At 34.0% G+C, this 24,333-nt stretch overlaps 1 protein-coding gene across 1 annotated transcript in view; it reads right to left on the bottom strand.

Annotated features, from left to right (window-relative positions):
* Positions 1 to 233: 233 nt before the first annotated feature.
* The window catches only part of ppil2 (peptidylprolyl isomerase (cyclophilin)-like 2), a 35,373-nt gene continuing 11,273 nt past the window's right edge, over positions 234 to 24,333 (bottom strand). The window contains exons 9-20 of the mRNA XM_016460741.1: positions 23,825 to 23,900; positions 22,957 to 23,117; positions 19,361 to 19,436; positions 17,614 to 17,720; positions 12,944 to 13,033; positions 12,715 to 12,748; positions 5,653 to 5,770; positions 5,126 to 5,182; positions 2,962 to 3,034; positions 2,545 to 2,607; positions 2,311 to 2,453; positions 234 to 644 (exon numbers count right to left, since the gene is read on the bottom strand). Of these exons, the coding sequence (XP_016316227.1) occupies positions 545 to 644; positions 2,311 to 2,453; positions 2,545 to 2,607; positions 2,962 to 3,034; positions 5,126 to 5,182; positions 5,653 to 5,770; positions 12,715 to 12,748; positions 12,944 to 13,033; positions 17,614 to 17,720; positions 19,361 to 19,436; positions 22,957 to 23,117; positions 23,825 to 23,900 (1,098 nt within the window). The 3' untranslated portion in view covers positions 234 to 544. The remainder of the gene's footprint in view (positions 645 to 2,310; positions 2,454 to 2,544; positions 2,608 to 2,961; positions 3,035 to 5,125; positions 5,183 to 5,652; positions 5,771 to 12,714; positions 12,749 to 12,943; positions 13,034 to 17,613; positions 17,721 to 19,360; positions 19,437 to 22,956; positions 23,118 to 23,824; positions 23,901 to 24,333) is intronic.

Below are 24,333 nucleotides of genomic sequence, written 5' to 3'. Positions count from 1 at the left end.
GATACTATAGCTACAAGCGCAATGCCACAATACCTGCACACAATGACAAAACACTAAATGAAGAAGAGGAAAAGACTGACTCAACTGTGAAATATAAACTCGCAATTACATTTTTTTTTTTCTTCTGTGGCACAAACAAAAAAGTCAGAATTGCGAGAAACTAAGTCTAAACTATGAGGAAAAAGTCTGAATTACCTTTTTTTTTAAAATTATTATTCTGTGGCAGAAATGGGCTTCCATACCATACAAACAAAAATGAAAACATTCAAGCATGAACAAGCCAAACTTTTAGCAAAATGCATTTATTAACGCATAGATGAAGTCATTTAATATGCAAAAAATAACTAATGATTTACAGGGCTCAATAGCAAGGAAGCCTTGACTACATATGAACTAAATTGCTGCCACATTATTATCTAAAAATACAACGACTTTCAAAATAGAAACCATAAAGGGGAAAAACCAAGAGGTCTGCCCAGAGTAAGATTAGTCCAATATCTCACTTTACCCACAATCAGCCTTGAGGAGGGACAGTGCCGTGCTTCTACCAGGAACTGAAGTCTCCAAAACCTGTTCTGCCTTTGGGTTTCTTGGCAGGAGCTTCACTGGTGGAGGGTTTTTCACCATCTGGGTGGGAATGTTTCCTGATGAAGAAGAGTGAATAAGATATTAAAGTTAATTAGGTTTGTGTAATTGATTCAGTAGTGATTATGTGAGTCCAGCCTCAGCACTTTGTCTGGCACGTTTCAGAGCACAATGTTTTGTGAATCTGCCACAAAATGCAGGTTTTGCAAAAAAAAAGCTGTTATTGAATGAAACAGCAGCAAATCTGGAACTTGAATGTAAATGCTATTACTCATCATTTCACATGCAAAGAGTTTAGCCAATGACAATGGAAGTCCTTTAAATACAGAGCTCTTAAAGGTACAGTAGCCTGTTTAAATCTAAGGTTCATAGAACGGGTGAAAATAAAAACCTACACTTTCAGTAGTAATTAGTCTTTTATGTTATCTTTAAATCAGTGTTTACCTACAATAAAAATGAATGTCATACCATAATTTTAAAAAAGTATAAAAAATAAATAAAACAAAAGTAAAAAAAAATACAATACAAGAAAATGGCTGCAATATAACAGAGTGAAAAATTTAAGGGGGTCTGAATACTTTCCGTACCCACTGTACCTAAAATACAAAAAGTATACAAATAGTAAAAAACTAAATACATAGCAGATTGATCTCATTTGCATGTATTTGCATTTTTTAAAACATTCTGAAACAACAACAAAAAAATCATTTATCTTTTCTTTCTCATTTTCTAAATTCCTCTAATAGAATCTTAATTGCCAGTTCTTTGAGTTATTTTGAGCTCATTTAATTATCTGAACCCCATGCTTGTGTTTGTGTAAGTGATTAGCAAAAAGTCAAAATGAAATAAAGCATATTTTTTCATAATACTTGGAGGCAGCATGTGCATATGAAAAATGGCGCTGTTCCCATCAGGTAACAATGATGTGTGTGTGTGTGTGCGCGCGAGAGAAGCAGTGGGGTTGTGAGGGATAATTAGAATGATCTCCTGCTGTTCTCAGTAAACTTTACTGATATCCTGAGTCCTGCTGTGGCGTGGGACAAACCCCTCACTAGTGACACCCACAAACACACTCATTTACCATCAGAGCAGCTTTATATAAGAATTATCCTGCCATTATGAGATCCATATATCTGTACCATTACAAAAATATTAACCATGGTAAACACTGGCCAAAATACCGTAGTAATGTAGTATCTATCTATCTATCTATCTATCTATTATTACAAAGACAGAATAACAAAGTTCTTCATATTAGACTATAAATCAATTCTGGTTAAATCCTTTTTTTGTTGCCATAATGCTGTAGATTCAGTGTGAAAATGCTGTAATCCTATAACCTTTTGATAAATAACAACAAATAACATTTATTTTTAGAAACCAAACAAAACATTGCTTTTCATGAATAGTTTTTTGTGATAAAGATGAGGATTATCAGAGTAAAATTCAGACTTTGAAAGTCAACAGACTTTATGTATTCAATATGAATCATTTCTGTGCTAGCAGGAAAGCTTCTGGTAATGTAACTCATATTTGTTACCTCAGTAATGATCAAATAACCTCCTCACTGTTGCAAGAGAAGTATTTGTGGATATTCAACTGAAATAAATCAATGCAATATCTTGTAATATAAAAAGATCCATCAAGTCTTGTAATATTACACAGTTTTCATATTCAACTGCTGGGCATCATCACGGATGTGTGTGTGTGTGTGTATGAACTCACGTGGCAGCTGTGTTGATGTATTTGCCCACTCCTGGTCTGAAGGTTTTAGGCTTGTCCTCTGTTTTTGCCTTGTTGACTGAAGCAGAAGTTTGCGCTCTCTCTTCCTCCTGTTTCTGTGCTTCCTTCTCTCGCTCGGCTGCAATCTAAACACACACACACAGTGTCACATCAATGGCATGGCATGAAAACGCAACAAATATGATATTGACTATGTACATGCATACAAATGCTGACCTGTGCATCGGCTTCCTCATACGGGTCCACAAATACTGTAGTGCTCAGCAGCTTTATCTCAGACTGATAATGTAAAGAGAAAACACTCTTCACCTATTAGCATGCTGTTACCATTTCAGAAATGTAAATCTTGAAAAGGAAAAACAAAAAGCACTGAAGCAAAATGTCAAAAATTCTACTGCCCCAAGTTATAATATTTTACAAGACGACGACAAAAATGGTTGAAATTCTGCTGTTTTAAATTGGACTATTTTCTCTTTTGGCATTGTGGGATTTGACAGCAGGTGGAAAAATATAAACAAACAGGAGGTACCGTGAGTCAACAAAGCACGCACAGCCCTGCACTGCTAACACATGCTTGTGCAACCGAATCGTACATTTCTGATGCTACACAAGGGAAATAAGTGGCTTCAGCACCTTGGGTTTGTCTGTCTTCGGATCACTTTCAACATTCTCCATCGCTGTGAGGGTCTCTAAACCACCAACCACTCTAAAAGAGAGCAAGAGAGGGACAGAATCCTATTAAAATCCTGCTGCAAAGAGTAAATGAGGTATTATTCAGGGCCAAGTGGTGATAACATCTCTAATGAGACCGAATCAAACTCTCTCACTGTAGCCAACAATCTTCAACTTTTCTTAAAGGAACAACACATCCAAAAATGAAAATTCTGCAATTTATTTATCCTCATCTTGAGCTGTTATGCTACAAGAAGAGCAAAAAATGACCAAAGCAGTACATACAATTAAAATACATGTCAAATACATGCTATATTTCAAGTCTTCTGAAATCATACAACAGCTTTTAAAAGGTTTGTTATTGTTAATTAAAACTATTATTACTATTGAAATCATTTTCAGTAAGTAAAATAAAAAAACAAATAAATAAAATAAAATATTACATGAAAATCCTAAACTTGCATGAAAGTAAGAGATGTTGCTTTGGCAATGTAACTCAAATAAATAAACTTAAGTTGAAATACTAAAATGAATCAAAATAAAGCTGAAATAATAATAATAAATGAAAGCTAAATAAAAAAATATTTAAACAAAATGACAAGCACATAAAATTACAAAAACTGAAAATCTAATTCAAATTAATAAATGCTATATATAGTATTTGGCTTTTAAGTCACTGCTAATCTTGCAAATATTCCAACTATGGCTTCAGAAGATTTGGAAAATTGTGCTTCTAAAATATTTTTTTAGTAATAATTTTAGTAATTAACTTTTCTTAACAGCAAACAAATCTACAACATGTAAATGATCAGTAAATGATGCTTCATTTGTCTTGTTTGTTGTGTTGGATCTATATGCACACATGCTGTGTAACTTTCTCTCTTTGTACAGCTGTTCCTATTAAACAGGAGCCTCAGGTTTCTAGGTGCCCCATAGGCTGTGGGTGTGTGTACGTTCTCACTACACATGCTCAGTAAGTACACACAGACTGAGGGTGCATGTGAGTGTGCACAAGAATCTGGTTCAGGCTTATGCTGACAAGCCTCTGAATTCCACAGCTAGAGTCCAAGGATTTCAACTCAATGCCAAATGGGCAAGACTTTCCCTCAGAGTGCAAGTGTGTGTGTGTGTGTGCTGGAATGTTCAGATTCAACAGAAGACATGCTCTTCCCCAGGAAGGGCTTCACACAGAGAAATGAGAAATTCACCATTTAACCTACACTGGAATCACCGTAATGAACACAATCTTTACATAAATACACAAGCATGCATTTTAAGATAAACATATGCTACCATTCAAATGTTTGTGGTAAGATTTTTTTATTTTTAAAGAAATTAACACTTTTATTCAGCAAGGACCCATTAAAATGATCAAAAGTGACAATAAACACATTTATATTAAAAAGATTTATATTTCAAATAAATGCTATTCTTTTGAACTTTATAATTATCAAAAAATCTAAAAAAAAACAAAAACAGTTTTCACAAATATACTAAGCAGCACAACTGTTTACAACACTGATGATGATAATACATTATTATTTCTTGAGCACTAAATTAGCATATTAAAGTTATTTCTAAAGGATCATGTGACAGAAGACTGGAGTAATGGCTGCTGAAAATTCAGCTTTACCGTCACAGGAATAAATTATTTTTTTTTAATTTATTTAAATTTAAAACAATTTTTAAATTGTAATAATATTTCACAATATTACTCTTTTTATTTTTGATCAGATAAATGCAACTTTGGTGAGCATAGAAGACTTTCTAAAGCATTGAAAAAATCTTAAAGAAAATTATTATTTTTTTGAACGGTAGTGTAGAGATTCATGATTGATATCACTGTCAGTTATTTTCCGTTATTTTGTACAGGAAAATGCATGTCAGACTAAAACATTGAAAAAACGTCACAGCTATAATCGCAATTTCAATTATTTATTCAACTAATTGGGCAAACCAAAAATACTTAAAAACCCTCTGAAATCGATTTATTTTTAAAAGAGCGGTCATAAAACTTGATTTTTTTTTATTTATTCATTTTTTTTATTTAGTTCTGCCCTGATTAAGCTGTTAAGACTGTGAATGTCCCATTACTGAAGACAATTAAATCCAAAAATAAAATTACCTTCCAAACACACTGTGTTTCCTGTCCAGGTATGTGCATGAGCGAAATGTTATAAAGCTGAAAGTAAACAGAAAAGAAAAGTTTTCGTAAGGGCAATTTCATACTTAAACTATATTTGCATTTCATGAGCTAAACATCAGTGCTTACAAAGGCAACAAAAATAGTGTTGAATTTTCAGGTCAATTTAGGCTTTGATTCCTCCCATTTGATACTGCTGGTTACAGAGGGTTAAAGAAGTACAAGACCAACCAGAATTCAGTATGCAAATATCAGAATGACATCATAGGTGTTGGTTAGATGTAGAATGCAGAAAATTCTAGCAGTGTCAAAGGTCAATATTTAAAACTGAATCTTACATTTCTGTTAAAGAGGTTTATAAAAACCCTAAGCACACATCAGGTTAAAGTGATACAAAGTTTGAACGGAGTCTGCAGAAGTTTAATACTTCAGAGGTTCAAAACAACCTCTAAACAGAGCGTTTGATATTAATCCAGTCACTGTAATGAGCAGATGAAACATTTACTCACAACTGGGATTTATTTGTGTTGGGTCCTGAGTTAGCCATGCTCAGAATACCACGACCCGTGTGAGACAGATTGGGCCTGAACTCGTCCTTGAATGGCTTCCCCCAGTAAGACTCTCCTCCTAATACACACAACAGAGAGAGGAATGCCAGGAGGGGGGAAAACATGGATATTAAACACAATGGGGATCATGTGTATGAGATTAAGAGTAACACATCATGACACGCCAATAACAACCCTGCTGTATGCGGCATCACATCTGTAGTCTGGTATAATTACAGTGGAAGAGCAAAAGCAGTGATCCAGCACAACACGAAAACATAACATTTACACAAACAGAAACACATCGGTTTACACTAGCGGCACCAAACAGGATTGCAAAACATATTCTGGTCCCCTTATATAGCTCAAGTCCCTTATTCAATGTCTTTGGGATTTTTTCGCTCATTTTATCGTAACTCTGAACACTTAAAAAGAAACACACTTCTTGATAAAGCCACACGATTTGAGGATAAATTCATGTCCGTAGCACAAATGATGGTGGGACAATTTACGTACTGAAGTTCAGTAGGTTTAATTGTTTGTGCAAACCTCAAACACTAAGAATAAGCAATATGCTACAAAAAAAAAAAAAGAAAAAAATAATTACTAAACTGTGGCAATCCAAAAATCTCACAGACAACATAAACTATGGGGTCAGTAAGACTGCTTTCTTTCTTTTTTTTTTTGAAAATTAAAAAGTGACAGTAAAGACATTTACAATGTTTCAAAAGATTTCTGAAAGATCATGTGACTCTGAAGACTGGAGTAATGATGCTGAAGAGAAATTCAGCTTTGCATCACAGGAATAAATTGCACTTTAAAATATAATAAAAATAGAAAATACTTATTTTAAAATGTAGTAATATTTTATAATATTACTGTTTTCACTGTATTGTTGTTCAAATAAATGCAGCCTTGGTGAGCATGAGTCTTGTTTCAAAAACATTAAAAAAATCTTACAGACATCTTTTGAACATTAGTATGTAATGCAGTAGTCTGGCTATTTAATTCTTCCCACAGATTTTACACTTAAATATTAAAGCAGTTCAACTGAACTTGACCCAGATTGTCTTTTTGAATCACTTCAAATCATTTATAAAATCACTAAACCAGTGCCCCAGGCACAGGCACCATGCTTCGTCTTCTGCCACCATTAACAAACACCTCATGCCAAAGGCCTCCAAATCAGGTACACTAATTAATGCTTCATCACGCTCAATCAAAAGCTCTGCTGGATGCAGCTCTCTCAGCGAGCGAGCGATTGTGTGTGTGTGTGTGCGTGTGCGCGTGCAGAGACTGACATGAACATTTTTCCATGACTCTGTGTTCTGAAACACCTGCCCCTACTGAATTCTCACAGTCATGCGAGTTTGAAAATCTTTTATACTTCTCAATGAGCAGTGGCACATGATTCTAGCTGTAGCAAGACAGGAAGGAGTTTAACGTCCAGCAGCTGGTGTCATTGTGGAGCGATGGCTTTATGGTGCACCAATCTGCCTTTGAAAACTTGCGCACCCTCATAAACATTCCCCAGGTGACATTTCTGCATAATTTATGACCTTACTGACATTTCTACCCCATGCCACTGACTTGATTAAAAAGGATGAGCAAAAAAAAAAAAAGAGGATGAAAATCAACCAGACAGAATAACAAGGATGCCAACATTAAAAACAACAATGGCAAGAAAAAGCGATTCATTTAATAATTTTGAGCACTTAAGAGACCACATTACAGAAATATTAAAATCTAGAGTTAGATGGTTAAATCCAAGCATCTGTGGTCTGCTGTGGATTAGCACAGAAAATTTAGACAACAATAGTCTATGGGCCAAGTTCATTATAGATGTTGCCTAATAGATGTCCATTAAAGGAATAGTTCAGCCAAAAATGAAAATTTGCTGAAAATCTGCTCACCCTCAGGACATCCAAGATGTAGCTGAGATTGTTTGTTCATCGGAACAGATTTGGAGAAATTTAGCATTACATGCTAATAAAATCATCACAATAATCCACAAGTAGGAAACAAATCCATCATTAAGCCATTTTAACATTGCTTCTGGCTAAAATAGTCCATAACCCTGTTGTCTTCTCAATCCACCAACATATTTGTTTAGAACGGTTTGATCTGTGCATATATATCTCCTGATGCTCCTGATTTAGCTGGAAGAAATGGTTTAAAGTTAAAATGTCCTAATGATGGATTTGTTTCTTTCAAACACAGCTTTTCACTTCACAAGATGTTAATTGATGGACTGGAGTGGTGTGGATTACTTGTGGATTATTGTGATGTTTTTATCAGCTGTTTAGACTCTCATTTGGACGGCACCCATTCACTGCAGAGGATCCTTTGGTGAGCAAGTGATGTAATGGCAAATTTAGAATTATTTGGAGCCAGAGGGGAATAGTAATAATGATACCATATATTTTACTTTTAATATTATGACTTAATTACTTAAAAAAAAAAAATGCAATAAACAATAAATCAGGTCCTTTGACCCATACATAAAAAAATACATTTCATGCAAAGGCAATCTATTCAAGCTTGAAGTACCACATTCATGTTTTGAGTCTGCAGTGACTAATGAAAAATTATTGCAGATGGAAATATACAATTAATTGTGATTAATCTGATTAACCGGTAATTAATGTAAAAATCCAATCATATGATTGCTGTAATTTTAACAAAGCAACAACAACTGGACACTTTGCAAATAAGCCATCACAGCCAATGATTACCACAAAACTAGCGAGCCTATTTCAGGTTTGAAATGTATGCTTTAAAATTATATACTATTTAATATATTCTTTGTCATAGATTTTTATGATCTTTTCCTTTTTTCCTTTATGTATACAGATCTTTATATCCACACACTCATTCACAAACAGGTATATCTAAAGATGTCTGTGCATGTCAGTGTGAGTTGTGATGTCTTCTGCAGAACTGACAGCAAACCGCTGTGTAAGAAGCCTTCATTTAATTTTGTTGAAGAATAGAGAATCATAATCACTGCATATTCATTCACAGTCTTAACAGCGCACCATTATTACAGAACGCTGCATCTGTTCAAAGCAACATTGTGTGATTTGTCACACTCATGACTTTGCAGCATCCAAAACACATTTTGATAATTTGGTTACTATTATCGATTTTTCAACTAAATGGAGGAAAACAGGACAGCTGAACACATGAAAGCCTTCAAAATAATATAAATAAGCCACGTTATTATGGTTGGTATAACATTTATCAGTACATATCTTTTAATGGTTCATATTAAAGGAATAGTTCACACAAAAATGTCTGAAAATTTTTACTCACCCTCACGGTTTCAATCCTGTATGACTCTTTCTGAACCAAAATTTTCAATATAACACTGCTTGTTCCTCGATGCAATTACAAAGGTTTTGTGCAAGTCATATGAAACATTCGTATGAAGAACAGATCGAAATTTAAGTCGTTATTCATTGTAGACTGAATCAGTCAGTTAAACTCAAGAATCAAACCAGTCTGATTAACTAGATTCAGTGTTGTTTTAGTATAAATAAAATAACTATTATATTTTTTTATTATTTTGAATTTGATTTGATTTTTTTATCTTTTTTGTTATTTTAATTTGCAAGTTTTAGTAATTTTGTTGGGTGGTTTTATCATTTTTATTAGTTTTTTTAACAATATCTCTATATAGTTTGATTAAGTTTTAGTTTATTTCGTTTTAGTTATTTTAGTACTTCAACTTAAACTAAACAAATAAGTTTAAGTTGTTTTTATATTTAATTTAATTTCAGTTAAAGTTCATTTTATTTCAAGTAATTCATTTTTTTTATGGTTTTAGTTTTCTGAATTAACAGATTCATTGAGAAGATCCAACTGGGGAAAAATAATAATAATAATAATTCCCAAATCACTAGGATGAGTTTTCAGTGAATAACTTGAAATTCTGTTCATCACACGATTGCTATCATATATGAGTCATATTCACTTTCATTAAATTAAAAAGAGGTGCCAGGATATTCTTCATACATTCTCCTTTTGTGTTCTACAGAAGAAAGTAAGTCATAGATATATGAAATGACACAAGGGTGAGTAAATAATGACAAAATAATGATTTTCTTTTTTTGTGTAAATTATTCCTCCAAAGAAAAAAGGGCATGTGCCTTTAATTACACTATTGTAATTATAATCAAGAGAATAGGTTTCTATAATTGTTGCCATTCTGACAGATAATCACAAGCATATGCAAATGCATCACAGAGGATTGAGGACACTGCAAACTCTTCCCTAACATCCGTGAACAGTCATTTACACTCTGTCCCACTCAAGTGACTAAAAGCACACATTTGATGCAAGGTCTCTCCCTCTTATTTGCATCTATTTTAGGTCAAATGCAAACCTCGTCTCAATGTGTTTGATAATATATGCAAGAGAATGACTGCAAGATCAAGACCTCCAAGTCTAATACTCAACACTGTTGATCATGAACATGTTCATGAAAAATCTGTCGGTCTATTTCCCTCTTCTCCTCTTGCTCTCAATCCTTCTTTTTACGCAAGGGTCTCAGGTGAAACTGGTGCATTTTTTATGAAATTGAATTTTAAATATATGGGGATAGAGTGCACTAACTCCTTACCCTTTCTGTTTCTCAGTTAGACCTCCACCTTTTAACACTCATGACCACAGGAAAACATCCCTCGCAAATGTGCATCAAAAAAGCCATTCAGATTGATGTTCTGACGAAAGCTCAGGTCATATTGTCTAGACAGCTCAGGAAAGTTTGAAAAAGTAATAAAATGCTCATCAGACCAACTGAATATGAAAAAGAATTTGCAAGAGCAAATTTTTTGATGAAAGACTAAACTTCCTGTAATTGCTTCCACTCGAAAAACCTTTAGTAATTTTAAGGAGAATCACAAAAATGTGCACGAGCCATCCAACTGACTTATACAGTTGTGAGCACCTTGGTGAGGGTAGATGCCATATTTAATTTCATGTGATTGAAAACAAGGCTCTACTTGCACTTTCCTGGAAAAAGACCATGTTAGATATCACTATTGCTCACACTTTTCCAAACAAAGTCTGAAAACACATCGCAACCATGGAAACATTTGGATTCATGCCGAATCACGAGAGAGGTTAATTTTAATTAAGCAGTACATGGCTTTGTGTTCTGTTTTGCAGGTGGGTCACTTAAACTGTTAGAGAAAGCATTGTTAGCCTAACTTTTTTTTCTTTCAGTAAATATCAGTCTACGCAACAAGTGATTTGTAGACAAATTAGACATTACTGTTATTATCTCTTCCATCTACACTTGACCCTCTAACTCTAGCACTCTCTATGCTATTTCTATTCTATCTACTTGGTTTCTTTTTAATTATTAAAAAAACTGGTAACACTTTACAATAAGGTTCATTAGTTAACATTAGTTTTGAAACGAAATGAGGGTGAGTAATTAATGACAGAATTTTCATTTTTGGGTGAACTAACCCTTTAACATTAGTTAACTACTTTAACTAATGAAGTAAGAATGAATAATACTTCTACAGCATTTATTAATCTTAGTTCATGTTAATTTCAACATTTACTAATGCATCATTAAAATCAAAATTTGTGCTTGTTAACATTAGTTAATGCACTGTGAATTAACATGACCTAACAATAAACGACTGTATTTTCAGTAACTAACATTAAAAAAGATTAATAAATACTAGACCCTCTAACACTAGCACTCTCTATTCCATTTCTATTCTCTCTACTTGTTTTCTTTTTATTTATTAAAAAATAATAATAACTTGTCTTGACCCTCTAACACAGGGCTGTCCAAACTCGGTCCTGGAGGGCCGGTGTCCTGCAGAGTTTAGCTCCAACCCTAAAAATAATAATAATTGCTACGTGTACTGCATTACACTAACTGGGTCTTGTCACAGCACTTGCATATTGTTGCTCTTTTTTGGTTTGATTGCTTCTAGTGTCCTCATTTGTAAGTTGCTTTGGATGAAACCATCTGCTAAATGCTTAAAGGTAAGTGTACCGGTCACACTGTAAGCAGGAGTTATTTTATATAAAAAATTCTTACCTAATGGGTTTCAGTCTTTATCTCTCATCACATTCAATATGATCACAGTTTGTGCTTGTTAGACAGTAAGGCAAACAAATAAACTTGACAAGTAAGGCATGTCAAGTTTATTTGTATGGAGCCCTGGACATGACATGCAGGGGAAAAATGAAAGATATTGTGGCCACAAATTAAAAATGTAATCCCACAAATGATTTACTAATTTACTAATTTTAGTTAAATCATGGCCATTTGTACTAATCATTTGTACTAATTCATTTGAAAGACCCGAAATACCCAATGACCCCAGGTTAAATCACTGATGATGTGTACAGGGCGCACCTGGAAGGTGTGTGTCAAAACTATTCCTTAGTTTTAATTTTACAAGGGAACAAATGAATTAAACATGGCCACAAATGAATAAGTCAAAGGAACAAATTGAAAAAGTTGTGGGAACAAATTATTATTTATTTTTCCATTTGTCACGTGCAGGGCTCCGTTGTATAGCGCATTTTATGTGCACCGGTAATTCAGTTTCACTTTCCCTTTCAATATAAATGTCTTGCTCAAGATATAATTAGCTTTTCTACCCATTTACAAAGTGTCAATTACTTTGGAATATTGGGAGAAAATATGAAGATATGAGACACACGATGGGCTCTGTCCTGCTCGTGTCCCAAAGCCCTCTCAAAACACAGAATGGGATATATGATGAAACATTTATCTTTGTGGGGAAACATAATTAAACTCGACTTGGATACCAAAGTTCTATTAGTTTTCATGTTCAGGGGCTAGATATTGTTTCGATTTTAATGCAATTTTAAAGTCTAAATGACATTAAAGGTGTAATTTGTACATTGTGAATTGTATCTGTATACATTGTGCAAATAATTATCACCGTCACAGTCCGAGTTGCAACAGTTATACATGAGTGATCAAAATGATAAATGCTTCAGAACAAATGTAAAAATGATTACCTGTACCAGTCCCTGTAGGGTCTCCTCCTTGAATCTGAAAATAACATATAAATGTGGCACATTTTCAGAGAAAAAAATTGACGGTAATTCTATAGCTTCAAATGGCTAGAAATCTATGGGAACCCCGATGTCATGGAAAATGCCAAGCCTGACCAAGAAATGTAAATGTCTAAACTACAGTTACATCAATATAATGAATAAAATGAAATTTTATGAAAAATATATTTACCATGAAATTTCTAATAGAGCGGTGGAATATTGTGCCGTCATAATATCCTTTCTTACACAGTTTAATAAAGTTTTCTCCAGCCTTGGGGACCTGCAAGGAATAAAACACATCAGTTTTAAATGTCAGGAAATGTGATTTATGAAAACTCTTTGTCATTATGATGACACTTGAGTAGCAGCCCCCTAAACTGAAGAAGGTGTGAAGAAATTTAGATTCATTTACAATCAACATCAGGACAATCAACAAAAACACTCTTATGACTCGTATATGAACCTACTGAATCTCTAGGAACTAGGAAAATTGTAAATAGTAAAAAAAATAGTAATTATTTTTCTAAACGGAAAAAAAGTCATTAAATAGTAAAAACAAGTCGGTCAGGAACTATAAAATCAAAAGTAAACATGAAACTAGAAAATATTCAAATAAATTAGAAATGTAAAAAAAGGGGAAAAAAATATTTAGGATCATTAGGATTTTTTTCATTGTGACAACACACTGACAACTCTTTATTAACATAATAAAAACACCTCATTACTAAAATTCAAGTAAAATAAAGATGAATTATTTACAATAATTATTAAATATATAAAAGTATTTATACATCATGGAAAAATTAATTGCACTAAATTCACACACACAAAACGTCTGGACAAGAGGATTATGATGTTATAGAAAATATGTTTTTTGTTATCTTAAAAATGATGCCACAATGCTAGAAAATTCTTAATGATCCGTTTTTGCTATGATATTGGAGGTGAAATATATGGTATTTCTTCATGAGATTCAACCAAAGGGAAGCCAGTCTTCAATAAGTTTAAGCCCGCCTCCAATTAAAGGACTGCAAAACATTCACATTAATGAAACTGCAGCTTGTATATTTTAATCACTCATGAATATTACAGGAACTGTGTCCACTATAATTTCAGATGACGACTTAATTATTTTACTCAACATATGTACAAGCCCTTCTCGCAAAGCCCTTGAGTGCTACCAAAAGGACCGTCTGTGGGCTATAAAGGTCAATAAACTATTAGGTTTGTTAGTAATACATTTGGCAGCTTTGAATGTATGAGTCTGCTAGGTTATTCAGGAAGTGAAAGGCTTGCTTATGTAAGATGCCGTTTAAAAAAAAACCAAGGCACTGAAAGTTTAAGCAGTTGCTTCCTCTCCCGCTCTGCAAATGTTTATTTGTTCATTTCTATGGCGATCAGACATCCCTCTCTTCAAATAAAACCTCTGCAAGTCAATAAACTGATTTTGTGTTCAGAAAAGACATTGTGCAGAAGCAGAAGCAGATTCCACATTAAAGTTTTATAAATCTCCCTGAGAGGTCAAGCATGTCAAAACTTAAAAAAAAAACAAAAAAACATTCCGATTTCAATGTCACACACTTATGCATGAAAAGCACACAGACACAAAAAACACCTACAAAAATAAAGTTGTCAAGTAAGATCTCAATCATCTGCTCCATCTAAACCTGACAGTGTTACATAACTGTCCAATCTAAATGCCATCATGTGCTGTAAACTGTAAATCCTGGACAAGAAGACATTTGTTTAGAGAATGAAAATAAAAAGAAAGAAAATAATTAATCATATTTTGCTTATATAAATGAAGACTTTTAGGAGGATTAAAGAATTTAGGTGAGTTTTTGCATTTACCTTATTTTCAAAATAATTATCAAGCACATTTCCCCCAAAATTCTCATAAGGATAAAACTCTATTCTCATTATAGTAATTCAATATAAATAAATAAATGATTTGTTTTTATTACAAATTATAAATATTATTACTACATTGAATAAATAAATACATCAATAAAAAACATTATTTAAATTGTAAAGTGCATATACTGTACAGGCTAAATATTGTATTGTCTGTTTCATTTTAAAGTCATTGTGCTTACTGTATTTCTAACTATATTGCAGTAAAATGTTTGCTTAATTGTTATGAAAAGCAAAATACCCTAAAATAAGCTTAATTTTATTTTGGCAAAATATAATTCTATTTTGTTCTAGAGTGAGATATGAACATGATCTTGACATTTTTCTTGTCCTTTCATAAGATTTACCCTTACAGTAAGAAAAGGCTATTACTATTTTGTAAACACTGCACTACAAATAGAATCATCACAAATGCAAGCAAACCACAGGAGGGAGGGGGTGAGTGGAGGAGAGGAAGAAAGAAGGCAGAGGGTAATTTTCTTATCAATGTGACCTCTCCTCTTTATCCTGATTTGACAAGCACACAGCCAATGAAAAGACACAAAAATAGCATCTAGATACTAGGACTATGAAGAGCATGAAATACTGTTTCTGTGTCCATTAGGCAGTGCTTACATTGGTTCCCAAGTCACACTGACAAACACACACACATGCATGCGCACACACGCTACTAGTGGATGCATTTAATAGCTGTCTCTGCACACTTGGAATAGGACAAAGTACTTCTTTTTTCACAATATGTTCCCTAAACTTTAGATTAAATGTAAATATAAAATTCAAGGAATTTTTTTTTACAAATTAAGTCTTTTATCCTGTGGCCTTGTAAAGACTGTCTGCTGCTTTTGTGCACTGCATCAATTAAAGACTGAGCCAAAGTGTTCATAAAAGTGATAAAATAGTGCTAAAATGCAATAAATGTGATTTAAGCGTATGGAATATTATATATGTAATTAAAAAGTCAGTAAAGACAAAGCTCACAAATTTCCCTCAACTGTGTTAAAGTAAAACACTAAATGATAGATATAAAGTGATTGATGTGCAGGTTTGACCCAGGAGTGAGAGCCTGGCACGCGCTCTCACATAAATAAGAACAGGGACCCTGCATCTGCTCAGCTGAGGAGAGAGAACTATGGGTACGTTTTATCGCCAGCGCAAGGCCAGAACGAACACAATTTTTCAGAGGAAGTGTTTTACGGCAGAGATGATTTTACAAGCTCAGTGGGATACAGAGCACATCAAGAAATGAGAAGAGAGAAAACGCATTAGAAAAGGACACAAAGAGAAAGTATCTGAGATTAACAGCAAAAACAAAGAGGCAATTATAACAGACCAGAGTAAGAAAAACAAGACAACGTAAAAACGAGAAATAAAGAGAAAATAGAGTCAATCAATGTAGGTCAGCAGATGCAGTGTGTCAGTGACACTGAGCACTCTGAATGGATGAATTATATATTATGTACAGACAAGACAGCCTTTAGACCACTACTTACTACTCCTCACCCACACACACACACACACACACACACACACACACACACACACACACACACACACACAACCACACACAACCACACAGAGAGAGCAAAGTGCATTAAACATACAGACCTCTACCACACCCCTGCTCAATCCAGAAACATCTGGGCAGGTCTGTGTTTTTATAAGCTAGTCTGAATTGGAGTTTAATTGTATATATGCTATACGTGAATTCGCTGCATTGACCAACAAAAAGCTGCTTTGTTTGAAAGTGACCTCTGTGTGAGCTGTGCTCTGTGCATTACTACAATATTGACAATAAGCAATGGACATTTTTTGCAGAAATTCTGCTAATTTCACCATACCTTTAAGCCACAATTAAAAATGTATTTATAAAATGTAACTATACAAAATATCAAACAAGTATCATTTATCTGAAACACACATAGCATAAGCACACTTTTCAAACAAACCATTTTACAAAGTTTGTTAGATTTTAAAATATGAAATAAACTACCATTCGAAAAATAAGAGGTCAATAAGACTTTAAGTTTATAATGTTAATAGTTTTTAATGTTAAAGTCTCTTCTGCTTAGCAAGGTTGCATTTATTTTATCAAAATATATTTTCTACTTAATATCTTAAATATCTATTTTCTACTTAAATGCGTTTAAAAATGTCATTTATTCCTGTGATGGCAAATCTGAATTTTTTAGCAGTCAATACTCAAGTCTTCAGAAATCATTCTAATATACTGACTTGCTGCTCAAGAACCATTTCTTATTAATAAAAGTTGTGCTTCTTAATAACATTTTTTGTAACATTATAAATGTCTTTACTGTCACTTTTGATCAATAATGGGTCCTTGGTGAATAAGAGTATTAATGTCTTTAAAACAATCTTACTGATCCCAAACTTTTGAACGGTAATATAAATATATGAAAATATCTACCAGTTGTCAAACTCTGTGAAACATGTTTACTGTTGATATATTACACTGTAGTTAATCTACTTGAACATCTGTGCGAACTTGATTGGAACTGATTTCATACATACAAAAACATGACCTTAAGACCAGCTGGTTAAAAAGTATTGAAAAATTGGCACATAAATATGAAGTTAGTTTTGAGAAAAGCTCTAGCAACAATTGTTTGCAGATGCCACTTGCTTTGATGTTTTGTATCTAATGCAATGAAAGCGTGACTTAAGTGTCCAAAAATGGACCACTGTATATAAGTCTATAAGTATCAATTATTTTTTCATTCCTTTACTCTTTAATTAGACAGATCTGGCCTTGATCTGACAGTGTGACAGCAAACAAGGTGTCAAACAGAGCCAGAAATATCACATTTATATACTGAGCACACATGATGACAAGAAATGTTAAAAAAAAAAAAAACTTTAAGTTTAAATCCACCAACAAATATACTTAACTAAGGTTTGTGTTAGTGTTTGAGTTTCATATTGCGTTACCTTATCACAGTGCAACTCCACATTCACGTCTCCTTTGTTTGTGTGCAGGCGGACATAGCCTTTCTTCTTAACATACTGGTAGCGAACGGTATCATCGGAAATAGCATCTGAAATCACAAGACAAATATTTTCATTCTTTACATTCATGAAGGACTCTGCAGCGGATAGCATTCACAACATTTTTGTATCATTACAACCTTATACTAGTTTGAAAGAGAATGAACAGGTATGCAAGACCAATTTGACAGCTGCCACATGGTTTCCCGAGGTATACTGAAGCCAGATTCACTCTAAATGAGAATAAAATACTAACATTTGCCAGGAGTTTCAGGTATTGCAATGATGCAATGTTATGAAATGCATGCAACTTCTTCCCAGCATAAACAAAAAGGGAAATGGTGTTATTTGTTGTGTGCATCACCAGTCATGGTGACATTTACATTTGCACATTTAGCAGATGTTTGAACCCAAAGCAACTTAATGCATTCAGGATATGTAGGCATTAAAGGAATGGTTTACCCAGAAATGCAAATTTGCTGAAAATGATGTGGATGAATTCGTTTCTGCATCACAGCAGATCTGGAGAAATTTAGCATTACATCACTTGCTCACAAAAGGATCCTCTGTAGTGAATGGGTGCCGTCAGAATGAGAGTCCAAACAGCTGATAAAAACATCACAATAATAAACAAGTAATCCACAGGACTCCAGTCCATCAATTAACATCTATTAAAGCGAAAAGCTGTGTAATTTTAATAAACAAATCCATCATTATTTAACTTCAAATGGTTGGTTCTGGGTAAAATATGAGTCCTTTATCCATAATATTGCTTTCTCCATCTCATCTGAATCAGGAGAGAAACATGCATTGATCAAACAGTCCAAAACATCTCTAAACAAATATGTCAGTGGATTCTGATGTGAGAGGACAACAGGGGATGAACTTTTTCACTGGAGGAAGCACTATTATGGATTATGGGCGGTCACAAGCTTCACAAGATGTTAATAGATGGACTGGAGTCGTGTGGATGACTAGTGAATTATTGTGATGGTCTTATCAGCTGATTGAACTCTCATTCTGATGGCACCCATTCACTAAATTTCTCCAAATCTGTTCTGATGAAGAAACAAACTTACCTACATCTTAGATGGCCTGAGGGTAGTAACAAAGAGAAGGAACCCTGAGAAGACTAATAGGAAATTTGTGATCTGGCCATCATGATGCATATTTCACACAAATGTGACCCTGGACCACAAAACCAGTCTTAAGTCGCTGGGGTATATTTGTAGCAATAGCCAAAAATACATTGTATGGGTCAAAATTATAGATTTTTCTTTTATGCCAAAAATCATTAGGACATTAAGTAAAGATCATGTTTCATAAAGATATTTTCTAAATTTCCTACTGTAAATATATAAAAACGTAATTTTTGATTTGTAATATGTATTGCTAAGAACTTCATTTGGACAACTTTAAAGGCGATTTTCTCAATATTTAGATTTTTTTTTTCAAATAGTTGTATCTCTCTGCCAAATATTGTCCTATCCTAACAAACCATACATCAATGGAAAGTATATATTTCTTCAGCTTCGAGATGGTGTATAAATCTCAATTTCAAAAAATGGACCCTTATGACTGGTTTTGTGGTCCAGGGTCACAAATGTGACAAGAGCTAGCTAAAATGGTCAGCTGGCTAAAATTGGTATGAGTAAGAAAGGAAAGCAAGTTTCATTTATAACTCCATTACCTGCTTCATGGGTGGTGGCTGGAGCCATAGCTGTAGATGTGAAAGAGGCAGACACTCTTCCAGTGGAATAGTGAGCCTGGTGAAAGAGAGACAGACATGTTTAACAGATAAGACTCTCCAGATAAGACAAAATAAGCTCCAACACCCACATCCAAACCAGCTAAATGATCTTCACATGCATGACATCACTCTAACACCTCCTAATGTGTCTATCACACTTAATAATAGTGTTTTATCACCCATTTGTGAAGACAGACAGACAGGTGGATATGTTTTATTGATTCCTGTGGGGCAATTCAGGTGCGTTTGGATGGGTCTATGTGCAGATGTTTCTTCTCAACAGGTCTGTGTTCCCAGCTGGCTTACTGATCTTAAATGAACAGTGAACAAAATAGCCTTTTCTTTACCATTTTATGTACCATTTTCATGGTAATGCAACGTTTGATTTTAAAATGGTTTTCAAAGGATGAATTTTGAGATTTTAAGTTTTCAATTGATATATAATTTCTGATTTCTGCAACAAAGAAGACTTTTTGTGACAAAGGTCAGAACTCCTGTTATGATGTAGATTTTTGAGGTGCACTCTTGTCATAAATTAATCTATTACTTTTCCTACATAATTTTTGAACAAAAAAGTGGTAAAATATCTATTTAGGAATCTTAGACCTGTCATGATTAGATTAGGATTTAATTGTAATATAGTGAAGTAAACTTAGGCATCCCACAGAGGGGACGGGTGACAGTTTAGAGGTTAAAGTGATAAACTGCACTACACAACAGTTTGGGGTTGGTAAGATATTTTTTATTTTTTTAGCATGTCTCTTGTGCTCACCAAAGCTGCATTTATTTGATCAACATATAGTAAAACAGTAATATTGTGTAATATCACAAATTAAAATAACTCTTTTCTATTATGAATATATGTCACATTAAGGTATTATTTATTTCTGTAGCATAAACAATGCACAATGAATAATGCATTTTTTTTATTATTTAAATCAATCACTGTTTATAATGGTTAAAAAGAAAAATACACATTTTGTTGAAATTTTGGCCTTCAAAAATGGTAATCTTTGGGATATCATCCTTGTCTAAGTATGGCATAGAAATAGCAAAGCTAAATCAGTAGGAGAGTGGGCCTGGATGCCAGTCTATTTCACCGTCACAATGCCAATCCAGCACAACTATGGCTGAAATAGACTGGCATTCATGCCAAAAGTCAAGCCAATTACATTCAATGCCTGCACTGTGAATGGGCTGAGCAAGCAAAGCTAATATAGCTAAAAGCACGGGGGCAGACACACTTCAACCTGGGCTAAAAGAAGACTTGAGACACAGCCAGAGACGCACTTAAAACCATCGCAGATCAAGTATGAAAAAAAACCCTCACGGTTTAGATACCAGGTATCTTATCTGGTGCCGTCTGTCAGGAAGTGACTAATTGGTATGTTAAATTTAGATCATTAAAACAAAAATGCAAAAAACTGACATGACATTCAGATGAAATTGTGATTCTTGCTGTGAGTGAATGTGGTTGGTTGAGGATCCTGCGAGGCGTTTTCTTCTGCTCCAGTTGCTGTGTGATGGTGGTAGAGTCTGAGAGGCAAATCACCTCATAATGCACAGACACGTCTACATACACGCATACACAGACACAGCAAGATACTTCACTGTGACCCAAACAGCACTGCACACAACTGTTTTATCTGGCCCTAAACACCTCACAGGAGACCCCATTAGCACCCATTATCACACTGCTGAAAGTTTGAGGTCTGTAAGGAGTTTAATGCTTTTAAAAGAAGTCTCTTACACTTAGTGCTGTGTTCAAAATATCGATACGACGATGTATCGTCACAGAGATTTGACGATACGAGTATCGATACAGCTGGCCCTGTATCGATATTGTGGCACGTGTGCAGCAGTGGACCACACTTAATTTGTTTAAAAATTTACAATGTTTAAAATTGAGTAGAAAAGTGCGAGTTTTCTAAAAAAGAATTAATCGAGCATATATAGGCTACAACCAGGTTTAATCTGGCCGCAGAGGAACACAACTGGGTTGCCTGATATAAAGAGACATAGTCCCCAAAGCAGAGCTTTACACTTGCGCAATACGGAAATATCTGCTAAATGTGTTACTTATCTTAGCTGCGAGGAAAGTTACAAAAAAATGTCGTGCACACCGCCACGCGAAACGACGTCGCGCGCACTCAAAGCGAACTTCCGCAAACACCGCGATGACGTCATATTTGCCGCGCGTACCTAAGCGAACCTGCGGACGCGTCGAGTATAAATCAGCCTCGAGCGTGTGTGCGTTATATACTTTTTATACAGTCTATGGTTAGATACAGTGAAGACAGCGCGTTAGTTTTTTTATTGTAGAGAGTGTGTTAATTTGTGCAATGATAACCTACCAGCAATGTAAATGATTTTTTCAATATATTAGAATGAGTACATTACAATATAAATTTATTAGAACAAGTACATTATTATTTATGGGCTTAAAAACAAGATGCAAACAATCAGAATATTGTACCTGGTGGGGAGTGCACAATGTAAACATGAAACATATGCCATTACCTATATTGTACTGTGGTACAGTTATGGAGGCCCTTCATAATGCAGAGGTCAACTGCCTGCTCTGCCAATAGTTAGGAATGGCACTATAGTAAGCAGTGTTTAATAAACAGCTGTTTTTCTAAATTCTGCTGAGGTGAAATTCAGTGCAGTCATGTATCGTGATACGTATCGTATCGTGACTTTGCTGGTGATACACAGCCCTACTTACACTTACAAAGGCTTCATTTAATTGTTAAAAATACAGTAAAAATAATATTTTGAAATATTATTACAATTTAAAATTTATCTCTTCTAACGTAATATATTTTAGAATTTAATTTATTACTGTGACGCAAAGCAGAATTTTCAGCTTCAGTCATTATTCCAGTCTTCAGTGTCACATGATCTTACAGAAATCATTCTAATATGCTGATTTGATGCTAAAAAAAAAAAACATTTTTTATTTATTGTTAATGTTGAAAACAGTTGTGCTGCTTAATATTTTCCAGAAACAATTATATATTTTTTAGGATTCTTTGATGAATAGAAAGTTAAAAAAAGAACAGCATTTTTGAAATAGAAATCTTCTGTAATATAAATGTCTTTACTGTCACTTTTGATCAATTTAACGTGTCCTTGCTGAATACAAATGTTAATCAAGTATTTTTTGAAACCAATAACAGATGTAATTTAGATTCATTTAAATTTTGCTTATGTCCACCTTTTAGAATTAAACGTTGTTTTTACTATCATTAAGACTTCTATATTTTTAGTTTTGGTATGTGTGGATAATATTTTCATTTCTTCTGTATGATAAACAATTTTGGTACTGTTTAGTCACCATTTGACATCCAATTTCAAACCTAGATTGTGTAGCCCAACTAGTTCAAACAGTATTAGAGTCTGTGTTTCTTATGACATATAACCACTTCAAAGTGACGACAAAAAGAAAAGAGAAATGAATCAATGAACACAGAGGAGAGAGAAGAATCTGCCCCTGACTACAGCTAGAAAGGCAAAAGCTTAAAATAACTCACAGCATTGAGCTTGTCTGTTTTTTTGGCTTCTGGCTCTTTCATAGTGGAGGCCAACAGCTCATCTCCTTTATAGTCCTTGTAGAGCTCTGCTAGTGTTTCTCGCGTCTCCATGTTTGTGCTTTTCAGATGGTATGATGGGCCCTGCTTGGCTTTCTCCTCATCTGTAGGGGATAAAAAAAAAAAAGGAACTTATAAAAGTGACATCTCCACAATACAACACAACAGTCACAAAAACCTGATTACCTTGCATATGAAATATTTATTTTGTAATAAAAAGAAATAAATGCTGTTATTTTGAACTTTCTATTCCTTAAAAAAAAAAATAAAAAATCAAGGTTTCCACAAACACAAACAAAGCACAACCGTTTTTAACATTGATAATAATAAGAAATGTTTCTGGAGCAGCAAATCAGCATATTACAATGATTTCTGAAAGATCGTGTGACACTTAAGACTGCAAAAATGGCTGCTGAAAATTCAGCTTGGCATCACAGAAATAAATTATATTTTAAAATATATTGAAACAGAAAACCTTTTATTGTAATTAAATAAAAAAAAAAAATGTTTTCAATCATTTTTGCAATCTGTTGCATTGTGGAATATAGTGTGCTCTTTTGTAAACTGCAGTGTTATTTTTGTATTATTTATTTGCTAATAAAACTTTTTATTACAGTATATTCATATTTTATAATTATCTTTTATTTATTTATTGTAATTTATGTTCATTTTAATTTTAAACAATAAGACACTGCTGCACACAAAATTTGCACACTATATACTGCAAGAGCAGTATGCTGTTCCCCAAATACTGAGACCTTTGCTGAAATTAACTGCACTTTTTGTACCACACTGAAAACACTGAACTCACCAGGGTCGAGAACTTTCATATTGTTTTTCACATGGAAGAAGTCGGAGACATTGAATTTATCCAGATTCGTAGGATCCTGTGATATAGAAGGACAAAATTAGATGTTATATGACATCTTTGGATTTGCTGACAAACTATGTAGAGATCATTAAAGGGGTCATAGGATGCCCATTTTCCACAAGTTGATATGATTCTTTAGGGTCTTAATGAAAAGTCTGTAACATAGTTTGGTTAAAATTTCTCAATGGTAGTGTAAAAAACACCTTTTTTACCCTGTCAAAAACAGCTCTTTTCAGAGCACGCAGTTTTGTAGCATTTTCCTTTAAATTTTAATGAGCTATGCTGACCCCGCCCTTCTCTTCCGAGCCGCTCTCAGAGAGACTGTTTACTTTAGCTGCAATCAGCGTGAAACTTGCTAATTAGCACATTATTAGGAAAGACGATTTGCAAAGATTCATTAAAAAAAACTCACTTCTTCTGTAGGTGAAGCTGGATCACGAATGATTCGC

Source organism: Sinocyclocheilus anshuiensis, unplaced genomic scaffold, assembly GCF_001515605.1.
Source record: "Sinocyclocheilus anshuiensis isolate Anshui unplaced genomic scaffold, SAMN03320099.WGS_v1.1 scaffold36, whole genome shotgun sequence".
Lineage (NCBI taxonomy): Eukaryota > Metazoa > Chordata > Actinopteri > Cypriniformes > Cyprinidae > Sinocyclocheilus > Sinocyclocheilus anshuiensis.
Note: the sequence above shows the minus strand (reverse complement) of the source record. Positions and strands in the feature narration are given on the sequence as shown.